We start from the raw sequence: 26,719 nt of genomic DNA on the forward strand, positions 1-26,719 counted from the left end.
ATTATTATGTAATCGTGATCTTGTTATAATTCAACCTAATCTTCTGGCGTGGAATAAGTGTGCAACATAATTTTGGATTAAATCTTTGGTATTTGTTGCGACTTTATGATAATAATATACAGTGTTAATCTAACGTTTTTATCCGTGCCGTATTTATTGTTTATGGTTTACTTACTCATCATAGACATCCCATGCAGGTTAAGTTTTATTTGAGTAATCGAGTTTATAGTTCTAATTACTTTTTAGAATTTAATATTAATTTAATTGTCTGCAAACAATAAATAATTTAATATAAACTTATAATTGAATTTGGGCTTCCGTTAGACGAGTATGTAGAACTATTAACACAGTATGTGATGACTACTATAATTTACAAGTAAAACCACTTAATACCGAAGAAACTTGATCAGTTCTTGATTAGTTAATCCATTGTCATATTGAAATATTTATCTAAATATAACTTGTTTTTATAGCTAATGATGAAATGTTATTGTCTCAATACAAATTTCACACATACTGTACAATATATTTTGCACATCTAATAAGTAGGTATCTACTACTAATATATTATATCATACTTTGAGTGTCGTAGTGAAACGGTTAAATACAGAATAGAGGATTAGATATTAAACGGTTTCTCTGTTCTAATTACAATAAGTCTAAAACACTGAACCGTATATGTTGAGGGTGGCGTAAGTATGTATATTCAATATTTATACAGCTGCTGTTACTACAAAAGTCGGTGGTGACGATTGAACGAGCTTCCTGGCGATCGGTATAGGTGGCAAAAGGCATCGACAAATTGCGTGTCGCAGAGCACATGTTATTGTTAACCAACTACGGTGGTAGCCAAGTCCATTTGTAATTTTTCCACCGGAAGAGCTTTAGCCACACACTACAAATGACCGGTGAAAATTGTTCCGTTGAAAGGAAAATATATATATATATATATATATATATATATAAATCGTGTATACGTCGTTTTCCTAGACCGTCTGCTGCAGGGTCGGCACTATACCACTGCCAGTTGATTAGGTTCATTGGTCCACGATCGCGCAACAATGATTTTCCATTCGAATGGTACACGAATGTTGTCGAGTATATAATATATAGAGAGATAGAGAGAAATAATGACAACAGAATATTGTTAAAATCATGGTAATACCACGGGTGTGGTGGTCGGCGATATAAACTTATGGCTATAAAAGATAGGTATAACGGTATTCGTTTTCATCGCCGTCGTCATTTTCGTTGTCGTCATCTTCGCTGTAGTTGCTGTGGGGAAGTACAGTGTTGAGGTTGATAACATGGTAGAATATAATGTTGGTGGTGATGATAGCGGGGAAGTTGGCTTTGTGAAATTAATATATACATAATAGCTCCGGTCCAAGATATGGCCGGAAAGGGAAGCCGCATGGACACACAATAGTTGAACAATTGTCGTGTCTACGGAGGTTTTCCAAATCCTTCCTCCCACACACACAATCCTCTTGCCGACATCCACTAGTCCTCTAACTCTACTGGTCGTACTACCAACCATTGACACTTGGGTCCGTATCATTGATTTCCGCCGGTTTTTGGTGTTGTCGGACGATGATAATAGGAGAGACTCGCGTGATTTAATATTTACGACTGACCGCGTCATCATTTGCCGTTTACACGCGTCGTTGTAATATATCGTCGTCCCAAAATAATTACACTATATTATAATAGGTATACCTATAATAATAATAATAATAATAGTAATGATAATATTGCATTTAATAATGACATCACGATCTAATTGATTAATGGTGTTCGTGTTATTTTGTTTCAGTGCCGCCCGAACATCCGGTGGTGTTCGATAGGTTTGGAAGGCCATTGAACATGACGGTCGGTCCACTTGACGAGGGTGACGGCATTGCGCTCATTTGTCGCGTCATGGGTGGTAAGTGATTTTTCTTCTCATCTGTTTTCCTTAAAAAATCGTGTTTGACGATTACAATATTAAAATATTTTAATGCATTTTAAATACTAAATGGTTTATAAACTCTGTAAGCAAATGTTACGTATTGTATTATTATTTTTCATACCTAATGTTATACTCGTATTTCGGGTCTACCAAAGATAGTCAGAAACATTATCACCACTGAATATTATGATGGTATATTATATAATAATAATAAAATCACTGATCTATAAGAATCATCGCATAAATTCAAAACAGTATGGATATATTATTTCGGATGAGTGCCTATTTTAAGTTTTTTATATTGCTTAAAATATGTATTTAAATTGTCGTTAAATAATCATAGCATAAACTTAGAAAATGCATTTTTCATACTTAGAAAATAATACCTGAGTAATTTGAATTTTTCGACTATATTTCAATTATCACTAAAAATATAAGTATTAGCCTATTTGTTAAAAAGTAATGAGTCCAATTCGTAGCTAAAAATATTAGTTTAAGATTACTAACAAAGTATAGTTCAAAATGAGAAACATCAAATTGATAACTGTTTCTATCCAATTCCTATTAGTTAACTTATTCATTGCGCTTTTGGCTAACAATACTTTTGCCTTCTGTGTAACCACCAAGCACGTTATGAAATTGTACTCCTATCATATATTATCTCTGATTATAATTTTGCTGATGTTCATATTATTCTATATTATGGTAAGAAAAAAAAAACAGCATGTATATAAAAAATGCATACGTTTTAAAAATACGTAATAATTATTTTTTCTGAATCGTTTATGTAAATATTGTACTTATTACAAATCGTATTCATGTACACGATATTCATAATAAATGTTTTAAAATTTTTCTATGACAAAATGTTATAAAAAGGTATCGTGGATTGGTTTTTGGACCATGTCCCTTACCCCTACGTCTACCGCAGTATCCCTATCCTATACATCATAGAATACACATAAATCAACAAACATGGTTATTTGAAATTTGCGGAGGTGAGTTATACGACTCTCAATACAACTATTTATAAAACTAAACTTAAAGCTGTTCGCCAACAATTAGGAACTTATGGAAGTTAACAACCAAACAACTATATCTATAATTAGTACCTATGGTTACGCTCAATTACTATTTACATTCACTGAATATTCAACACTATAAAATATACAACTGCACTAATAATTATAATGAAATAATTCATTAGATATTTACTTGTTTATTATATTATAGTTTCTGATCATTGAAAATATTGACGTTGAGTATTATTTACTATAATTAATTCATCTATGTAATTGATTTTACCTCAGATTTTCAGATTTTTAAGAATTAAAAACGTATTATTTAGTATATTATCTATATTAATTAGTAATGAGTGAGAGCTTAATTAATAATAATTACTATTATTAAAATAGCACAACTCTAATTTTATGAAATAATTGACATAGTTATAAGTAATAACTAAATCAGCAAAATGTATGTATTCAGTAGTTTAGGTATATTAATTTATATTATAATTAATAATAATATTATGGTTACAGTTTATAATTTTGGCTGAATCACTCCGTTATCCCATAATTATTTTGTATTTGATAATTCACATATATAAACGTGAATTAAACTTAAATTTTATACTTACCCTTTGATCTAAATAAGAAAATTGAAAATCAGATAAAAAAAAATAAAAATATTTTTCATAACTGACATTTAAGAAAATTATGATCAGTATTCAGTAATTAACGTTTAGATCATGTATATTATAATATTTTTAAAGAAATAATAAAAATCTTTTTAAATGCATATACATTTTGACGAGTAAAACAAATTTTAAATACTTTAATCTAAATAATCAAATAATGATGATCACTAGATATTTAATTTTTTTTTTTTATTATTGATTTTTTTTCTTAAAAATTGATTATATTATGATACTAATGTAACAATATAAAATCACATAAACCATATTATGCTAAAGTTTTAAATAACCGTCCTTGTGTATGGTTTTATCATTTAAACTAATAAAATATGGTCAATAATTTATTACAAAAATAAATTATACAATACCTTAAATAATATTATACACAAAAACAAAAGTTTCATTGCCTATTTTGTATGTTTGAAACCTAATAAAGTAATAAATATAATTAAAACTATGGGTAATGTTTAATATAAACGTCATAGTATGTATAGTTTATAGGTGTTTCGTTATATACTGGTACCTATATAGAGAAAATAATAATATTAATTGAATATCGCTACAATATTCACGTGTACACGTTATGTATTACATATATTTATGATATTATTGTTTCAGAGTAATTTATTAATTTTAATTATATCAAGGTTATTAGAATTGATTTATAATTATAAATGATTTGTATTTATTTAAATTTATACAACGGTGCAGGTTAGGTAAGTGGTTGAGTTATATTATAGGTTAGTATTATTATGTTTTTGTCCTTCTTATTTTATTTCTTATTAGGTTTTATTATACGAAAAGTTTGAGACCTCCACCCATCCAAGTGATCGATTAGACGTATACGGTAAAAGTAGGTTTATTTTTAGTCTTTTTTTTATTATTCCTGGTTCACAGACGTTTACCGAAAGATTAATGTAATGTAAAAACCTAGTGTAAAGTTTGTTGTGTTCTGTTGTAATGAAAAATCAAGAGCTCGTGTGTGCTCTTCCAAAATACGTTGCCGCTTCTTCGTGAAAATAAAAAGTAAATCCAATTATAATAAATCGATACTCGGCTCTTTGTTTTTTCCTTTCATTTTTTTTTCTCTTGACAGATAAACTATACTACAATATATCGTAGATTATAACTTCAGTGCTTTCATATTATGAGTTATTTTTAATGTTTTCAAGTTAATATGCATCCTTAATAGCATCAAAGCTCTGATATAGATCTAATCATTACAAATATATGTTAAGAAAAAAGACAAAACTGTATTGATTTACTATCTAAAAAAATATTCGATGAAGAAGAAGTAAATGAGATTAGAGTATCTTAACTCAGATTTTTCATTGAAATATTTTTTTTTTTTTAAATGAAATAACTGATTTCAAAACATTGTTCACATCGGTAACTGTTGTATTATCAGTATTACAATTAAATATTTCTTATTTCCGTGGACAATGTTATGATGGAGCCACAAATGTTAGTGGTTACAATAGTGGACTTCAAAAGATAATAAATATAATTGAACATCAGCATTTTTATGTACATTGTATACTGCACATACATTAAATTATGTAGTTTTTATCGTATTTTTAAGCAACAAAATGTTGTTAAAACAAGTGGTTTTTTAAACAAATAATAAAATTAGATTTTTTATTTCTATTAAATATCATGATAGTATTTTTGACAGAATAGAAATTCTTAATTCAGAATTACAAAATATTTTATTATGCTTTCAAGAAACTCAACACATTATTAATTATGCCATAAAGCCTATTCAAGAACAACGAAATTTTTACTTTGATTATATCTGGAATGAATCGATTTTGATATCAAATGAGCTTAATTTGAAAGAGCACAACGCGCTAAAAGTAAAAAAAAAATATCAAAACGTTACATAGAATGAATCGAATCGTACATTTTTCCAACTATCAAAGATCAATATAGGACTTTATTTTATGGTGTTAATGTTTCATTATTTTCATTGAAAGAACAATTTAAAAAATATGTTATTGAACATCTTTCAAAAAATGTTTAATTGGTAAAAACACAGCTACAAATATTATTGATTTTTATAGATCCAATTTTGTCAATTTTGATAAAAATAAACTATAATTACATAGAGATGTGTTCTAAATATAGTTGAGTCTAGAAAAGTTCCTGTTAATAAATCTCAAGATGTTATTAAAATTTAAAAAAAAATGATAAACTATTTCATGACCTATTATCGAAATTAAATAAACTGGCAATAATTATATTAATTATTCCTGGGGATTATAAACTCCGCCAGAATACAGGTAAAGATAAAAAGGTAATAAAAGGTCTAATGTAAACTTCGCCAGCTTTTTTTTCTTACCTGTAATGGGTATATGTAAACTCCGCCAGTTTTTTTTTTGTTTAGCTATTCTGTTGCCTAGTGCATTTTAAAATTAAAATACGTTAACATCTATTGCGATGATATATACTAATTGAGTAATACAATACTTAAAATATTTACAAATTGTATCACATAATTTAGTTTACATACATGATATAACTATATACTTTTGCATTATTAGGTATAACAATTATTTATTATGATATTTTTACTATGATTTAAATATTTAATGTGAACGATATGATATGATATTATATTAATTTTATACTACTATTTGATTTTCTTCACTGGTGGAGTTTACATGAACCCAATTTTACCTGTTTTTTTTTTTCTAGTGGAGTTTATATTTGCCCATTATTCCAGTATCTTCTGGTACAGCTAAAAGGTATTAGAAGACTTAAAATATTTTTAAGAATCGATTTTTATAAGAAATTATATTTACACGAAAATTCCATATAATTATCCATTGTAAAAAAAAATAAGGGGCGAAAGTTAGACATTTGGTCAAAAATAGTTCACTTCCTGCGTTCCCCTGCTCTTTAACCACATATTAAAATTATTTTGAAAGGAAAAAGTAGTAGGTTTGGCCCCAAAAAACATTTACAAAATCTGGCGCCTATGCCTACACATTTATATATATTTTTGTGTATAATAATTTTATATATACGGATATATAGAATGCATAAATTAAAAATAATTTAAATAATAGCTGTAAATTAAAATGGAAACTATGACTTACAAAATATTTTTTTTGGATTCTTATTTGTAATTTATCATTCAAAATCATCACTGAAATGATAAATGACTAAGATTTAGTAACAGGTATAGTTTAAAGTATAAACTCAATATTTCATAAAAAAGTTTAAGAATATACTAATTTATATTCTTTACAATTATTATTAATACAATTTTTTTTTCTGATTAAAAAAATTTTGTTAATAAACTATTAACATCATGATAATTGTAAATAACTGTAAATTATTTAATTACTTTAATTGTGTAAGACTTAAGTGACTCCCACCGGTCTTAAATGGTAATTCCCTTCAAGAAGACATTAAAGTTTCTAAGATTGTCTCGACGAATCGTGTACTATAATAAAGGAATAAGATAACTATATCGTATCAGATAAGTATATCGTTTACATCAACATAATATTATACTGTAATAAATCTTATTTAATTCTGACAATTATATGCTAGTGTTACTCAAAGAAAATAATTTTAATTTATACGTAATATTAAATAGCGTTTCTTGTAGAATATAATTGTAAAATCATTTTAGAACCAATGAATTTTAAACAAATTATTATACATAAATAAAATTTGTAAAAATGTATGCATTTTATAAAAAAAAAAAAATGTATAATTTAATTTATTATACTATATTAAAACTATTCTGTTAGTAACAAACAGATTTCTTATTAAATAAAAAAAAAAAGACAAATCACTAAACTCATAAATTGGTAAATATTTAGATGTAATCTTGACCAAGCGTACTCTCACAAAACTGAGTCTCAACTTTAATCTTGTGCCTGAAGCTATTTTTTTTCTTATTGCTTTTTAATATCAATCGAATCTTTTCCTAATAGTTTCTTCGCTAATATGTAAGGAAAAGTTATTTAATTATTTAAAATCTGTCGCTAATTTATATTGAAAAATAATCGTAAGAAGTAGAATTTCTACCATTACAAGAATTTATAATTAAAAAACTTAAAAAATTATGTTATTAACTATTTTTTTTTTCAATAATTTTCTTTAAATAAATATTTAAATTCAAATAATTTTTAATTTTTTTATATTTTGTAAAATAATATCAGATATTTTATGTATTAAATCACATATAATAAATAGTGGGATAACGTACCCTATCAGTAGCAAATGTCATTATACCAAGTTAAGTGTTATTTTAATTTGTCATAGCTTTCAATATAAATTTTCTTCAAAAAATTGCAAGATTTTTGGTTTCGTGATATCTTTGGGTTTATGTTTTCATAAACTTGAACATTTTTCTTTTATTATTTAATGTAATAATCAGTGATGGGTGAAAATAATCGTTTCAAAAATATAATAAGAATAAATAAATAGTATTTTATTACATATACATAATAATATTTCCTACCAGAGAAAAAAAAAGACATTTCCAGTTCATTATATTCTGCAGTAATACGCAGTTACTGACTATTATTTTAATCATAATCATAATTTATTTAAAAATAGAAATGTTAAATCCCCATATTTTTTTTTTTTTTTTTTACAAAGTATACATAAATAAAAATTAAAAACTATTTAACATTACGTATTTAGTAAAAATATTTAGTAGCTAATTATCGTTTTTAAATAGATAATTAATTATAATTATGGCACGTACTTAACAAGGGAATTTATAATATTATTTCCTAGAGTTGGATGTTCAAAATATTACATTTTATTCAAATATAACCAAACTAACTAAACCGTAGGTACATTTAATGACAATACGTTGCTTTTTATATGAATTTTTCTCAAAACGGCTTTACTAACGTCTTTCTGTGTGTAATACTATTATAATATAAAATAATATGTGTTTTTTGGTCATAATGCATATTTTAAAACAATTACATTATTTGTACAACAAATATTGGTCATGGGTGGTAATTATAATATTATATCATGACGTCAAAAATTTGTTGCATTTTTTTATTCATCGTCATCTCTACTTAGTAATTTGTAATGCTACATAAAACAAAAAAATAAAAAGTTTATTGGTTTTAAGAATATTTGAAACTTATTATGAAAAACCTTTTTGCTGGAAAGGATATAAGTACCGTATTGTTATAAAATATGTATGTAGTGAACCAGAGACTCAATTGTGTTGATGGTTGTATGGACGACGATGTTACTATAGGCGTAGACCATAAAATCAACTGTACTACTATAATCTTTGATCTATATGTATACTATGTGTTAATCAATTTAGGGAACATTAAATTTATCGGCTGAGTTATATTTGAATAAATTGATTTTTTTTTTTACAAGCTAGTGGTATATGCGTTTTAAAATTTTTATCATTTCGGTTATAAAAATATATATATATTTTTTTTTTTTTTTGAATAGCAATACCTATTTTGAACACCATATTTGGATAGGGTTATTTTTTAAAGTAATTTTGACGTATCAACTATGGTTCTAAATTAAAAATTGACTAAATAAAAGCCATTTCCTTCTTAATAAATAAATACATTTTTACAACGCATTTAAATGCATAAAATCATTTATAATTATTTATTATTGGTTAATTTTTGAATGTTTTATCGTATTTTATTTTTATTTTTTTTATACCTGTATTAAATAAGATTTAAATAATATATTTATTTATTAAATAGTATTTATAACAGTTATTTTATAATTATACAATTTTTTAAATAAATTGCTCAAAGTTTCTTTCACTATTTTCTACCTATAATTGAAATTGTTGTAGACATTATTTATTGATTGTTTACATTATTCGATTTTTAGTTATGTTATAACACAATACACGCACTTACGATTTTATTTTTTAAATCTGAAAAACTGACTGGTAGATCTTTGTAAATTATTATTTTTATATTCCCCACAAAAAAAAAAAATCAAATGGAATAATATCTGGTGATCTTTCTTGCTATTTATTGAATGGGTCTTATTTATAAAACGTAATTATAACAAAAAAAAAAAAAAAATAAAAAATTCATAAAAACATTCAAAAATTAACCAATAATAAATCATTATAAATAATTTTATGCACTTAAATTCATTGTAAAAATATGTTTATTTATTTAAAAGAAAATAACTTTTATTTCATCAGTTTTTAATTTAGAACCATAGTTAAAACATCAAAATAACTTAAAAATATTAGGCATATCTAAATAGTGTTCAAAATAGGTGTTATTCAAAAAAAAAAAAAAATTATAACCGAAATGATAAAAAATTTTGAAATTTATGTATAAAAATGTATTTATATACCACTTACTTGTAAAAAAAAAAAAAAAAAAATAGATTTATTCCAATTTAATCCGGCCAAAAATGTCAATGCTCCCTAAATTGGTAAACACTACACGGTATACAATTTTATACACATATTTATATATAAATTTATGGTGGTGATAATGTACGCGGATCATTACTATTTTAATTTATACTAGCCCTTTTTATAACAGCTATGTATAATAGATTAATCAGGTTTTGTAAAGATACAAATTAAATAAATTACTGACAAAATTTTTTATTGTTTATTAGCTTTTATGTTAATTTCATAAAATTATGTGAACAAACCCACGCACACGGTTATATTATCAAATAGGTAATAAGTAAATAATATAATGTAAAGTAATTTGCTGTAGCCTGTAGGTATAAAGTCGCAATTGCTGTAGAAGTTTTCTAAATTTTCTATGTAAACGATCCTCTTCGTTAAATTACCCTTACCTTTCTATTCCATTATTTTGCAGTGTCTGCATATTCATTTTCGTACTGGCAGGTAAAACATCCCAAGAAGGATAGTACATAGTTTATACATATACTTTCGTATAAATATGCATACAGCTATACACATTCACTCTCTTTTCTTCTGCCTTATCCACTTACTCTTTATTTTACAGACACACTCCTTTCTATCGCGAGCTCGTTTGAAATATCGTTTGATCAAGCTACATACAGAACACATACGTACTGTATATCTAACCTATAATGATCACGTATCATTAAATTAATATGTATATGTATAATATCTAAATTGGTTGGAGCAGAAAAACGAATACTCTACAAATGCAAATAATTCTTTAGTTTTTTCTAATCTTTGACATAAGGAATTATTCTGGAAACTATATATATATAATGATATTTCGAAACACACGATACTACGATATTATCCGAACGTGATAGCATTAAAAAATACTTTTCGACAGAATTTCATTTACAGGACATCGATTTTATTGGTGTTTTCAATAATCTCCGTTTTAAGTAATCGATAGGATATAAAATATTGTTATTTTATGAAAATACCAATATTTTTAAAAAAAAAACAGCATGTAAAAGAATAGTTTATCATGATATCATATAAATACTTAATACAGAACTTTAAACCATTATGAAAATAAATATATTTTATTATATTAAACTAATCGTGATAACTATACAAATCGCTTGGAAAGCAATTTCACACACTATCGTAAAATGGTTAAAATTTTGTAATATAATGTTTTGTTGATAATTAGATCAACAGTTATGTTCTTAAACTTATAAAACGAATGTAAAAATAGTGCTTATTATTTTTTATCAAATGTTAAATTCTACAAAATAAAATATAAGATAAAAATAGTGGCGGTGATATTATATTTTGAGTGTTCGAGTATAATAAGTAATTAATAATTATTTCTGTTCTTCTACAAGAAATTGTTTTTAAGTTTATAATTTTTTAATTTATCTAAAATACGCACAGTTCAATTCATAAACTTTTTTTAATAATATTCTTATGCTTATAATCAACCCGTGTTTTAAATAAGTGTATATATTTTAACAATACTTTGAAGTCCCATATGATTATATTCACAATTTCACATAATATACTCGTATAATGGTGATTTATTATTTATTTTTTTTTAAAAATAACACTGATATTTTTTAATAGTTTTTATAATTAAATATCTTTAATTATATATTATTAAATAATAATAATGATAATAATAATAATATATAATCAATGGTAATACAGTAAAAATAAAGTATAAATCAATATTTATATATATTATTATAATTATATTTTTGTTAAATGACTTTTGCTTTTAAAAGGTAATAATAAAACTTGTTATACAATAAAAAAAAACTCACATTTATTTTTTAATGAAAATTATTTTTAATTTTTTTGTTTGATAAAAATTAGTATTTAAATGAAAAAAAATAATAATTTTCTAGTTTAATGTCATGGCTACCTTATTCTATCAAAAGTTTAATTCTGATTAAAACATTTTCATAAATTTAAACAGAAATTTAATCATTTAGATTAAAACTCCATCAAACTTTTTTCAATTAAAATACTTTTTTCAAACGTTTTGATTTTATTTGTAATTTTTAGTAATTTATCTAATGATTTACACTCTATTTTTCGTTTCCGAGTGGAGAAAGGATTCAATTATTTTTTAATGATATTATGTTTTGCCAGTCATTGTGTTTTTGAGTAGAAAGTATATTTAAAAATGTAAGGTAGTTTCTGATAGCTTTGTGATATAGTTGATATTTTGAAAATTTCTAACATAATATACTTCAAAGATCATTAAATGTTTTATATTGTTTTAGATTCTGAGCAGGTATAAAAAGAATAAGAATTGAATAGTTACTTTGTTGGAATTCAAATATATTTGTGAAGACTTGCAAAATGTATTTAAATTATTATAGGTTTGTAATGTCATCATCAAAATATTTAGATTCATTTTAAACTATTGTCTATTTTTACTATAGTATACTATAAAATAATTTTAGTAAAATATGTTGAAAAATCGTCTACTTTTAAATTCGTGTTTCGTATTCAATGGTTTTTAAATTAATTAAAATTTAATTTATCTATTAATAACTTACTTAATGTCAGCAAAATTTTACATCAAAACATTTATCTCTTTTCCCAATTGTATTATTAAATATAAACAAATTTTATATTTATAACTTTACTAGGTTTTATACGTCGTAAACTGTATGATATTTTATAACTCTTGTTTCTTGTTACTCGTCCGATCATAAAATATGATTAAAGAACTATTTAAGTAATTTTTTTGTAATTAAATACGGGTTGTATTGAAAATCATAGATTTTTACATACAAATAAATGTTTATAAATCTATATGTCGTTAAATTAATACGAATATTTATCAAAATATAAATAAGAAAATTATTTTGATATCTTAGTCGTTTAAATTTCGTTTATATTTACATTTAAGTAAAAATACTTATTGTAATCTAGTAATTTATTTGTCGCGAACATAACTGTCGATAATGATAAATGTATTTTTCATAATAGCAATTAATGATCTTAATGAACTAAAAAAATACTTCAATGAATAATCCATGATCGAATAATTAAAATTGTTGTTTGACAATAATATATATATATATTTATATAAAACATTTATATTTTTTTAAATATTAAATTGGAAAACTTGAAATTACATTGTAATTAAAAAAGTCGTACCAATTTAATTTAATACTCAATATTCGTGGAGGTCATTTAATATGTTCAATGAACATAATATTCTTTTTCAACTTAAAATTATCATTTATCACTATCCGATCATATAGTAACGCTATTCGAACTGGACCGACTTTACCGCACTAGAATGTTATGCAAACATCGCATTCACTTTAATATATTTTTTTGTTCGGTATTATTTTGGTTTATACTTGTTAAATTCAATTAAAAAGTTAAACACGAGAGAACGTGATGATTAAAAAATGTCCAGTGCTTAAATGAAAAAAAGAAAAAATATATTCACTTCTAAATTAAATTTAAAATGGATAAACTCGTATAATAGTCGATTCCCACGTGGATTCAATTACATACTTATATATTATATTATTTTATTTTACATGCATGCAGACAAAGTCACAACATTTTCGCTAACGTTTATTTAAAATAAAATATTTAGATTTTATTTTCAAGGTTGCTATAGTTAGTTTATGTACATCTTTTAATGTCTTGTCTACATATTTTATCTTTGTAATAGGACCCACAACATAGATTCTAAAATGCAATCAAATGTAAATTGCATGCACATTGTAACTTAAACGGTTCATGGCATAATGGATGAAAAAATTCAAATACATAAGAATAATCACCGTCTAATAAACATATGAAATACTATGGTGACGTATTTGATTTCATCAAGTACTATATGTGTGCATAATAATATTATTTTTTATTTTAATGCTAAATAAAATTATATAATAAGTATGAAATAACCATAAATCAATTTTTACGCGATGAAAATGATAAATGTTTCGAAAACCGTTAATAAAAAAAATGTCTTTTATATGGCTTCATTGGGCTAAGTATAGATAGAAATACATTTTTTTTGCCCTCATAAAATATATTGAGGGTTGGTAATAAAAATACTAGAAATATTACAGTCATAATAGATTCTATGTGATAGTTGTAGTTCACCTCTCGTTGTAGAATACTAAAATTATAAAATTTTTGATACCTACTTATCTTGTTCATTTTTTAAGCATCAATAAATGCTAAAACTTTACAGTATATAGATATTAACATATCAAATCAAAAATAAAATTATTTAAAAAAAAAAAAAAACTATTAATCTTTTGTATAATCTTTACAGACGAAAAGTGTTTGTTTTAATGTTAAGACATTTTTCAATAATGAATACTAAATATGTTATTTATTAACTCAGGATATGGATTATAATAAAATAAGATAAGATAAAATTAAATATAATTAATTTAATTGACTGATCTTATAGAAACGTGAAATTTTATGAAGTAATTGAAAAAACAGTGATATGGTACTATGATAGATATATAAGGAGATTTAAAATAAATTTAAATCCATCAAGGAATTTAAGGAATGAAGTTTCTCGATATGTTTATCATAATATTTTAGTTCAAATGATTGGTGACCCACTGTGTTACATTTGTATATGAACACGATTTTGTCAGTTTTTTAGTGGACGGATTATTAAAGATGGTGCTCAGAATTTTATAGAAGTGGTTGTTGACGTTTTTGGTTTGAAATTTGATTGCTGTGTTTGTAGGTCATTCGCTTGTATATTGTACATATTTTGTAGTCAGCATGATTTAATTCTTTGTAGTGAGTTTCTATTTTTCTGGAAGATACAGTGATTTTGAGCAAGAAATGGATGTATGATTTTTCTCACATTTAACACACATGGGAATATAATATGCACATTACACATTAAGTTTGTGGATGAGTATAGGTTGGAAATTTTGACACCGTGGTAATTTCATCTTTTTGAAAGGTTGTATTACTTTGATATTCTTATGTAAAAGAAGGCTGTAGAAAACATATCACTATCACTTCTTTTAAAATTGATATCAACAAAGAATGGGGATAGTGGAGTGATGAAATTTCGTTGCTGCTGATTTAAAGTTTCTAGAAAATCATCGAAATCGTCAATATCAATAAAAATGGAGTATATAAAAGTTTATATCCATTTTTATTTGCATTTTTAATAGGTAGTGATTGTGAAAGAGAAGAGAGCGGACATAATAGACATTTAATTCCATTATTACTATTATTATTTTTGTTTTATTTTATTGCTTGATAAATTTATTATTTATTATTTGATTCGGAGTATAAGTACAATAGCCAACAGTTTAAAAACCTGGAGTGACATAAACATTCGTGTGAACTATCAGAATTTTTGACGTAGAATTCTTTTTTTTTTTTTTTAAGTAAAAAGAAACTAATTGATTATATCGAATAAATAATAATTATGCATTTAAACAATAAAAAAAAAAAAAAAAAAAAGATAATTATTAAATAATATGTACCTAAAACACAATCACATTTATACACTTATATTTGCATATGATATATTTAAAACGTATTAGTCCGTAAAATATATTATCTTTATCTCTAAGAAATGGACTCGTGGAAAGAAATTACAACTCTTAAAATGTTTTATTTAATTATTGTATATGCCAAGCGGCTGTAAATTAATCTCAGTGTCTCTTTATAGATTTATGGTAAAATATCCATTTGAATATAATGGAACAGTTAGTTCATTATAAATACTTTTTTTAATGCCAGAAGCTTTTATTTTTAATTGTATTCACTCTTACCGTTATTTTATTCTCAGTTCCATCTTACACATAACTGGATCTATCAAGCTTCTTCATATAGGTAGATAAATAAATTAATATTTTTCTCTTTGTTACAATTTTTAAAAAAAATATCCTAAATTAAATGATTTGCTTTATAATGTTTAATATTCATATTTTTAGATTCTAAAACTTTAAAATATATATTTTGGGTATTTACATGTATTTTTATTAAATCAATTATTGTATTCAATCATTGTTAAACGCACTATTTTAAGTAATAATAATTATAAAAGAATTTTAGATATTTATTTTACCTTTATTATAATGTTATTGATTTAGTTATTGAGTATAAATAATTTTCTAGGAAAAATCGAAAAAAAGTTTAAAAATAAATTATATTGTCTAAATAAAATGATATTAAAAATCGCTATAGTTAATTTTATGGTTAATATAATGGAGTATGTTAAAATAAAATAAATACCAGGTTTAACAAAAATTAATTTGAATTAAAGTTAACTGCTGAGAAAGATAGCAGAATATGCATGGTATTTTATAATACATAAACATGTGCAATATACAAAACACAAAAACAAAAAAAATACCTTGTATAGTTTTTTTAAATATTTTTTAAAAACTAGTTTAGGCAAAATTGTTTCTGTATATATTCATCCATATTTAAATGACCATTTAATAGTTCATCTATCACGCGTTTTTTAGAATAATTTGAGAAAAATTGGTGTGAAGTTTGAATTGAAAATATTAATGAAGTATTTTAAGAAATGTACGGGGCTTAAGTACAATCATACTTTAAAACATTATGTTTAAATATTATGTAATACTCTATAAACCTAAAACACAAATTTTGTTTATTTTACAATTTTTCAAGCAAATCTTAGATTAAATTGTTGTTATTAGATTTTCAAATATTATTCCTAATTTTCATTGGAATTGCTTTTATCTATTAATTTACTTAAAAAATAATATTAATTGATCTATTTTTTATTGCTGTAAAATTATTAGGTAAAAAAATTACCATAAAACTATACCTATACATAAATTAAATGGTCAAAATTAAGCTTTTAAATAATTTTATTACTAGCGTAAAAAAGTGTTGAAATTTAACATCATTTTATACAATTAGCATGCTTCAATCCTTGCTTTACCCAGAATTATAAAAACTTAACTTGTTTGTCTGTAAAACTAATAACCAAACTTTTCAATGTTTAAGTGTTATAGTTTAATATAATTTTACTTCATAGTGAATGTAAATTAAAATATTCTCAATATTAAAGAAAACAAACTTTAAATAAATCAATTAAAAATTTTTTTAATAAATAAATTATAAGCTTGTAAAATAATATTATCTCTCTATTAAATAAAAATATTCTTTAACTATCATTTAATGTTATAGGTATAGTTTTCATAGCAGTGAACAAATAAATGAAAATTTTTTTTTAAATAAATGACAGTTATGAGTTTTGAAATAAAACAACATTTTGGTAAACGAATCAAAATTTAAAAAAAAAATATTTAGACAAAACATTAAATTGATATTTTTTACTATAATATACTATAAAATAAATAGTATATATTTAAATAATATGGATGGATTTTTAATTTGAATTTAACACTTATCTGAATTGAAATTAGACAATAAATAAACATATTAAATGTTAAGTTATCAAATATTATTCCTAAATATATGAATTGATTTTATGATTGAAATTAATATTATTAAATAATCAGTAATATGAAAGGAAAAATCAATCATTATAAAACTGATTGATAAACATGTAAATTATAAGTAATTTGTACACATTAAATATATTTTCTTTTGTTTAAGTAATTTGATATAAGGTACTTAATCAAATACAAATTAAAAAGTTGATATCGGCAATAATACATTTATACGAATAACACTAATTTGTTATAATAATCGTAGATACATTTTAAATTTTCAACGTACATAATTGATTGACATATAATATTAAAACAATGACGATTGGCAGTGGATTTTGAATATTGTCTAAACTCATATTAATCAACACTCATCAACGTTTACACGGTCTGTCGTTTTCTGATGTAAATCTCATAACAAACAACTTAAGCGCATTATATTTTTATTTAAATGAAAAACTAAGAAATAAGACAATAATCGTTAAATTAAAAATAATAATAAAAGAATATTTTGAAAGTGCTTGGCGTCTTACTCAAACATTACTCTTCTGTTTCCTTAATATACTGTGCATACATTATCACAACAATAATTAATTGACAAACTTTTTCTGTTTTACTGTATCATTTAATACATTTATGCTATTTTTGATAACTGCTCATGTCTTATTTCAAATACCATATTATATTGCTAGGTATCACCATTTTCTTTTTTAATCTTGGTATACATTTTTATTTTTGTTATTATTTCCATTTTTACTGCTTTCCTTAATTAAAAAACAAGAAAATCGGTAACACGGTTTACTATTATGGTATATCTTCTTCTAAAACTTTAACTTATATATCTATTGAAATTCAATACACATTATTAAAAACTCTTTAATTGCATAGGTTTAAATTATATCACAAATACATTCAATTGGATACAACCTATAATCGTAACTGTTAAGTTGATCATTCGAATAATAATATGATATTATTTTGATACAAGGTCCTGATCAATAAATAATTTCAGCTCGTTATAGTTCTTTTAATTAAAATGTCGAGTAAGCGATGGTCTAATTAATTATACTTTACTTAAGTCAAATGAAACTTTTTTTTTAATTTAACTCCATTCTATATAATATTGATTAAAGAAACGAATCCTTTTTATTGCACTGATATGTTATTATAGCTTACAGGTAGTAGTTCCTATATTTAATTCTTCCAATTTATAACTCTAATCTCGAATAGCTAAATGGAAATTAAATATTATTCGGCAAAAAGTATTTTTGTTCGGTATTTAGTATATAATTTTACTGAATTCACAAAAAAATTACCTCATTAATTTACGTTTTCATCGATATGCATATAATAATTTTATTCGTAATCTCATCAAGTAAAATAATGTTATTATTATCCAGTTCAATCATTTTGTTTTCTCTCGTCAAACATTAAATCTAACTAATAAATATACCATATAATCCTATTTACAAACTTTTTAAAATATAGATATTTATATATTATAGGTAACCATCAATCGTTTGTGATTTTTGTAGACCGTTGCCTTGCCCTGATAACAATATTAGTTTTTGGGAGTGAATAATAATAATTTACATTGGTCAGTGATAGTTATAAAAGAAAACCATCCGGTAAACAATTCCTAAATATTCTAAACACATAACGTAGTAATATTTGCGCATCGCGTAATACCTCTGCAGTGTAGTAAGTATACGGTCTCTTGAGAGAAACGATAGTAACAACGAAAAAATAACTCTCCAGTATAATGTACAATAATATGATATAGCTATTATATTTTCTTCTTGGCTCTCACGAGAATTGGTCATGGCTGTGGTGTTTAACGATCGAGTCGCTCCGTCGCGTATAGGCGTCACAAATAAATATAAATTTGTCGATCGAAAGAGCGAATTGTGCTCACTAAACCTAACCTAAGCTTTCGTCCGCGTCATGTAATGTCGTTGTATAGCGGTAGACCTTTGAACACGCCTCTCCTAACACCTCTCCCAGACGCCCCCGCAATCACCCCATCTTCTTCTTCGTCAACTAAGAAGGTATGTTTGTTGTTGTTCTACTCTATTATTCACCCCGCGTGGTCGAGTATCTTGAGTACGTGTCGTTTGAAGACGTGTCGGAGTTGCCTTTATTTTAAAAATGTTCCTCAACAGGCCACTCGAAAATATCTGTCATTAGTTCAGTGCTAGGGATTTAACGAAATTGTACATTTGTGAGGCATATAACACATTTAAAATCTAGTTCAATTCAAAAATGAATCGATTTGTTTTATAATAATATACAGTTTATATTTCAAAACATATTTTATATTGCACATTTGTTTGTTATTAGCTCATACTTTCATTGAACAAAAAAAAAAAAAAAAACAAAAAAAAAACAAAAAAAAATTAATAACTTGCCCGCGTCTTCTCAAACCATGAAGTGTCATCAATGGATGATTTATCGGTTCACACTATTTGACATTACATACATGCAAGCTCATCTCAAATACTTATTATAAAACTTAACTTACAGATTGTATTTCATTTAATAAAAACGAAAAAAAAATAATATTTTCCTGAGAAATAAACTAGCATAAATTTCACTTATGTTTAAAACCATTATGTAAAAATATATCAAAAGAATTTATTGATAACTACGTACTATGTTGGAAAATTTTAAATGGAGTGATAAAGATATTAATTTTACAATGATATGTATATAATTTTTAAATCTTTTTTTTCATCATATTTTGTAATATTAGAAATAGTTAAAATTCAACTTTTAAGTTTCATTTTTTTTAAATTGTTTATTTAAACGTAAAATTAAGATTTTTTTTTCAAATGGTTTTTATTATTTTGTTATAGTTAAAAAAGTATTGATTGTATAAAAATGTAGTATTTCTTTACTATCAAAATTATAAACGAAGCATATAGGTATAGTTTTGATTCTAGTTGTAATTATTCATAAATTCATTGTTTTCATTATAATATTAGATCTCAGTAACTTTTGCAGAATCTTATTGCAGCCTTACAGCTGGCCAAACTACATACCATTTCAACATTCTCTGCACTATTGTGCTGATGTGCGATCAATTAATTAAACGTCGACAGCTCGACAACGGGCATGCCAATGATTATGCATTTTTTTTATATATATATATATTGCTTTATGTGTTATTACTTGTGTTTTACACAAGTTGATTAGATTAGAAAAGTGTAGCTAGTAAATTTTCTTGATAAAATAAAATTGAATTATTTATCTGGGCGTATTATACGCATAACTGTTATAAATATTAAATGCCTATTATCATGCCACCGATTAATCACAATTGGTTCTTTGAAGTAATGATAAAGATAATACGTTAATAATAAAAATAATACAAACGAATCTATAAGGATATAATATGTAGCATTAAATTTTCATTGAAACTGAAAAAGCGTTATTATATACACGCCCACGCGAGGATTTGATGAAGTTAACAATGTATTGTATTGGTTATTGAATATGAGTAAGTTGTTCTTCGGCGTATCTACCTAACTACATGTTATTACGAGAAAGATTTGCTAAAAACAATACCAGGAGATTAAAATTTTTATTATTATTATTATTATTATTATTATTATTATTTATTTATTTATTTATTTTTTTTTTTTTTGATATCATGGGATATAGTGGATCACTTCTCTACTTTGTCTGTGAAGAAAATTCAGGGAAAAGCATCAATGAATACTAGAAAGATAAAAAATAATTTATTAGGCGTTGTGGATAATAGTATATTGCTAAAAAAAAAAATGTATATTACCTGTCCAAATAAATTGCACTTAATTTATAAAGCGCAGAAAGTCCAAGCTAAATACCCAATTTCTAGGGTCTTTTCAATATTGAACTTCATTGGTTTCTCTTCATTTCTGTCACTCCCTACCCTCAAAACTATATATATCATTTCGTCGCCGATATTAATTCAACAATTTATTTTCCCGATCGAAATTAAGTCGGTTGCAACAGCTGAGACACGTGATACCGTAATATTCTCCTATAAGAAAAAAAACGGTTTTATTTTTATTTTATTTTACTTTTCAATACTCTACCGTAACCCGTATACATACATATATACATACATAAATATACAAAGAAAGAGAGTGAGAAAGATTAGTTGTCGATTCTTTTAACAATATATTTAGTTTATGTAGTCCAAAACATAATATTATATTTTATACTAATTCCGTTTATATAATTTTTTTTTGATAATATGTAAATCAACAGTAAACAATGATTCTTCTGGTACTAGCATTATAAATATTTTAACTGTTACTATTACTTGCACATAATAATTAAAATAATATTATTTAATAAAATCAACAAATCTATTAAGTCAGTATTGGTGTATCGATATTATATGTTATATGAAATCCCGTGCTAAAATAATTGAAAATACGTATTATTTTATGAATATACTATAATTTATTAATATTTAATATTTTAAATACAAATATTATTTATTAGTATAATAAAATAATGACAGAAACTAATTATTTATATGTTTTACAATGTGTGATTAAAAATTATGCATTTTCCTGTTTTTTTCTTTTTAGAACTACTTTGTATTATGCACTGTGAATTGTTTAAGAGATCATGAAGATTAAAATTACAAAAATTAAGTTAAAAGATCATTCATAAAAAAATTCTCAAAAAAAAATTCAAAAAACTGTTAAAAAAAATAGCTGTAGGTACCTGTACAAAGTGTTTTTAAAGACAAAGAAAAATATACTGAAATACAGTTTGATGAAAAGTATTCTCTAAAGAGTTCCTAAAATATGGTGAGATTAATTTTGTTCCATTTATATAGAAACATTTCCAAATGAAAGTAATCCAAGATTTGGACTGAAAGTTTATAGATAATATCGAGTATGAATTTTAGAATATCGATTTGTGAAGTTAAATTTCTAAGAATAACATAGTATGTGGGAAAATTAAATAAATCACACACATTTATTAGGAATCAGAATTATTTTTAACATTGTGTTAAACCTAATATAATAGTACCGTCACAATCAATACTTAAGATGTGTATTTTATTTACTATTCGTATAATATTTTAAAATATTACCATTTATTTTTCCATATCTTCACGACACTGAACAAACAAATATTTGTCTTAATTGAATTAAACTATTTCTTAATAAACGAATAAACAATAATTACTTATAAAATCATGAATATGTAATACATTTAGGGGTATTCAATAATTTTTTTTTATAAATATGTATTTGCATTTATATATATATATATATATATATATATATATATATATGATATATTACTTACGTATATTAAAATACATTTATTGATCATAACATTTACTAATTCATATTTATGAAATAAAAATTAGAGTTTCTTAACATATTAATTTAAATTAATTAAACTATAATCAATTTATATTAAAAAACATTTTTATTTTTGTGAAAAAAACAAGTTTATTAAATGTCAACCTTATAGACAAATCCCTTTATATTGTACTTACTTTCAAAACAATTTTTTTCAGTTTGTATTAAACTATACTTAATCATAATAATAAATTATTTTAAATTAAATAATTTATTTTTATATTTATCAGTCGTTTCTCAAATTTATCGAAATAGTAAATGTCACGTTTCTAAACACGTATGTCAGTTTGTGATGATATCAGTGACATTTCTAACGCGGTCAAATAAAAAATATATTTACACGTTACTCCAGATTGAAATAATAGTTCGATAATGTTTGCGTATAAACATTTAAATACATTGATATTGCTTATACGGTAGTATTATGGAAACCACGAAAATATACAACTCACATTTTAATTAAAAGTATTATTTTTCTTTGTATAAGACACATTATAATGCAATATAAATATAAGCAATAATGTCATATTTTAAAAAACGCGCCGTTTAACTCTTAGGATTGTTATGATTTTTCAGGAAATCCTCCACCACTAGTCGTGTGGCTGAAAAACAATCAAGTGGTGGATGGCGAGTGTGAACACCGCTCGATAAACCTGATGGAGAACAGGCTGCACTGGCCGTCTGTTAGCCGTCAAGACTTCGGTTCCGTGTTTACATGCAGGGCATCAAACACGAAATTAATGGATCCCCGGCAGGCATCAGTCGTGTTGGACCTTAGATGTGAGTATATATATATATATATTTATATAGTATATATTCTTTTATTAATATTAAGCATCGATAAAATGTTTAATTTCATTTTTTTATAATATTTTACATGATTAATTTTTATCATGCTAGGTAAAATGAATAACAACTAGGTTTAAAAAAAAAAAAAAAAAAACTATGCTTTACAACACGAAAAAATATAAAAATATTTTGTATTAAATATATTTATCCAGTTCAATTCTTTCCAGAAAATAACGTTTTATCTTTAGCAATTGGGGTTGGTTATTTCATACAGGTTTCCTGATATGTTGTTTTTTTTTTTTGTCCTTGTTAGATCTATAAAATAATGTATATTATTACCAACAATAAAACACAGAAACAAACTAAAGAAGGTCATCTACATTTTTTTTCTACCGTTATCAAGTTGATTGTGAGAGAAGAAAGGATGGGTGGTTAATTAAAACCCAGCGGATATAATTATTTATATACAGATGTGTCTACTGGTAATGTATGTGGGTATATATGTATTATAGCTGATGGAAGCTCTGCAAGGGTCGGCAAGGTCGTCGATCTAAAGGTCTTAATTGGACGTCAGGAATTAAGCAGGAGAAAAAAGAAACAGTAAAAAAAAATAACGAACTTTATTAGCCTTTCGTGAATCCATTATCTCTGTCCCTTTTTATCTTTTTACTTTCCTTTCTCTCGCTTTCTCTCTTTATTCATCTTTTTCCATCTCACAACCTGCACTTTACTTCCACCATGTAATTACTATTTGTAATCGTGTGTACACGAAAAAAAATTAAGTTCCTTGATGAAAAATATAATGTGAAATAAAAGGCATTGGTGTTTCGTTTTTTTTTTTTTTCATCTGACTACTATTACATTGGTTAGGGTGGTAGTTTTTGTGTGAAAAGAATTTTTTTTTTTTGACGCCCACTCTGACCAAAGTGTGTCTGATTATCTGTGGTCCACCAATAGCCCAATAAACAACAAAGGGCAACAAACAAAAAGTCACAAAGTGAAAATAAAAAATACACTCTATGTTTCGTTTATAAGATGACTGTCTCACGTATTATTCGTTTTTAATCGATCAAAACTAAAAATATCTATAGAAAACCGTGATTCAAACGTAGGTACTATTTCATTTCACTGCAAGTAATAATAAAAAAAAAAAAAACAAACAAATAAACACAATATTCTTTTTCGTTATTATTCCTTTAATTCCTTGTATATAATTTTATTGATAAGCACGTTTGTCATTACTTAAATACAATTTGTACAATATTTTTATTTTTTTTTTTACTATTGTTATAATAGAATTTGTTTTATTTCTATGTTTTCCAATTGTATGATAAATGACAGTTATCACGTGAATCCTTTTGTTCATCATTGCACTCAGCGCGTGGCGTGCTTGATTTTATTTTAATGAAGAATAATCGAAAAATCTGACATATTAATGAGAAAATTAACAAGATTATGTTAGCTAAGTCTCTGTGTTTGCTATCTGAACTCTTAGAAATATATACATAATATAATATTGGCAATCGAAAATATTTCGTTGATTATTATATTATCAATTGTTTTTTTTTTTTTTGTTTAATATGAATTCGCAGAGCACTGATTTAATAATGCACAGAAGAAAAAATATATTTATTTTATTCATGTTAATAATATAAAGGTTAGATACTCTAAAATTAATTATGATTTGGCAGCCTTGAATAATCGCTATTAATTTAGTATATTGTGTTTAGTTATTTTATAAATGTTGTTTAGACGTTAGATATTTTGGTTTTATAATTAAATTAGTGAATCAAAGTGATACAAACACTAAAATCTTATTATTTTATGGTTTATTAGTTATTCAATGTTAAATTGTAAATGTGTTATACCAAAAGACATTGTTTAGGCATTTTTATTATCTAATTATTTCTTTTATTAAATTATTAATTAATTTTAATACATAAAAGTTAAAATCCTTTAAACTGTCACTGAACGATTCCTCTCTCTGCACACTACACTATGACCCTATGGTCTGTGATATTAACCATCTTCTCTTCATCTACCCCAGCTTATCAACACATCGTGACCACCTACTATCCATTTTGAACTTCTCCAACATCCTTTTCGATACTATAAATTTATTTTCCAATAAACAAAAAAACATCATATTAAACATATTATCTTTCTTTAACCATTCAGACTTTTTAATCTAAATTCATATTGTATTATTCTAATGTATTTGTAACAATAATTGTACTTTAATTATAATTGTTGAAACTAATTGTATATATTGTATATATAAAGTTTAAATAAAAAAAAAAAAAAAAAAGTTAAAATGTATCTTCAGAGTTCAGACATAAAAATTAATTACTTACATAGTAAAATGAATAAATAACATACTTTTATTCAATATATAGGTAATTAATTTCAATGAAAATGTGAAATTTTAATTTTTAACAGCAATAATTTATCATTATTTTATTTGTCCTTTGAATAATATGCTTATTATAAGAGTTGTTATTGTTATTTATTTAGTAAAACGGTATAAGTACATTTTGTTCATATTTGTATTCAAAATAATAATGAGTACTTCAATAAAGGTAGAAACATATAAAACTTTATACAATATATAAACACACATACACACATATATATATATATATATATATACATTTATCTATGTATAATTGATATAAAATTCAGATTTTGTCAAGATATTTATACAACAATGATTTTTTTGAAATATAGAAAATAAAATATAGGTGTATGAAAAAAAAATGTTTACATTCTATTGTTTAGAAAATCACAAGAAATATTACAAGACTCTGCTCTACTTAAACTGATTACAATAATTTTTGATTGTATCAAACTGAAGATTGTTTTTGTTTAATATGATATGTTAATCTAATTTGCTTTTAAAGTGTAATGTTATCTATCCTTTTTTCATGATTAAGTTCTTATGTAGTAAATAATGATTCATTATTTTTTTCTGATATTTCGCTTAACCCCATATCACAAAAGTATTTCTTTAAATTGCAATAAAACATAATAGGTACTGTTTAAAATATTAGGTTGTATTTTATTAAATAATAT

General features: G+C 24.3%; 1 protein-coding gene across 4 annotated transcripts in view; it reads left to right on the plus strand.

Moving 5' to 3' along the window:
- LOC112591189 (protein turtle homolog B-like) overlaps positions 1-26,719 on the plus strand; it is a 318,331-nt gene that overhangs the window by 197,371 nt on the left and 94,241 nt on the right. For all 4 annotated transcript variants that reach the window (XM_025334915.1, XM_025334918.1, XM_025334916.1 and 1 more), the window contains exons 4-5: positions 1,817-1,927; positions 23,435-23,638. In XM_025334915.1, coding sequence (XP_025190700.1) covers positions 1,817-1,927; positions 23,435-23,638 — 315 coding nt within the window. The remainder of the gene's footprint in view (positions 1-1,816; positions 1,928-23,434; positions 23,639-26,719) is intronic.

This window comes from Melanaphis sacchari, unplaced genomic scaffold, assembly GCF_002803265.2.
Source record: "Melanaphis sacchari strain LSU unplaced genomic scaffold, SCAv2.0 Contig12_pilon_pilon, whole genome shotgun sequence".
In the NCBI taxonomy this organism is placed as follows: domain Eukaryota; kingdom Metazoa; phylum Arthropoda; class Insecta; order Hemiptera; family Aphididae; genus Melanaphis; species Melanaphis sacchari.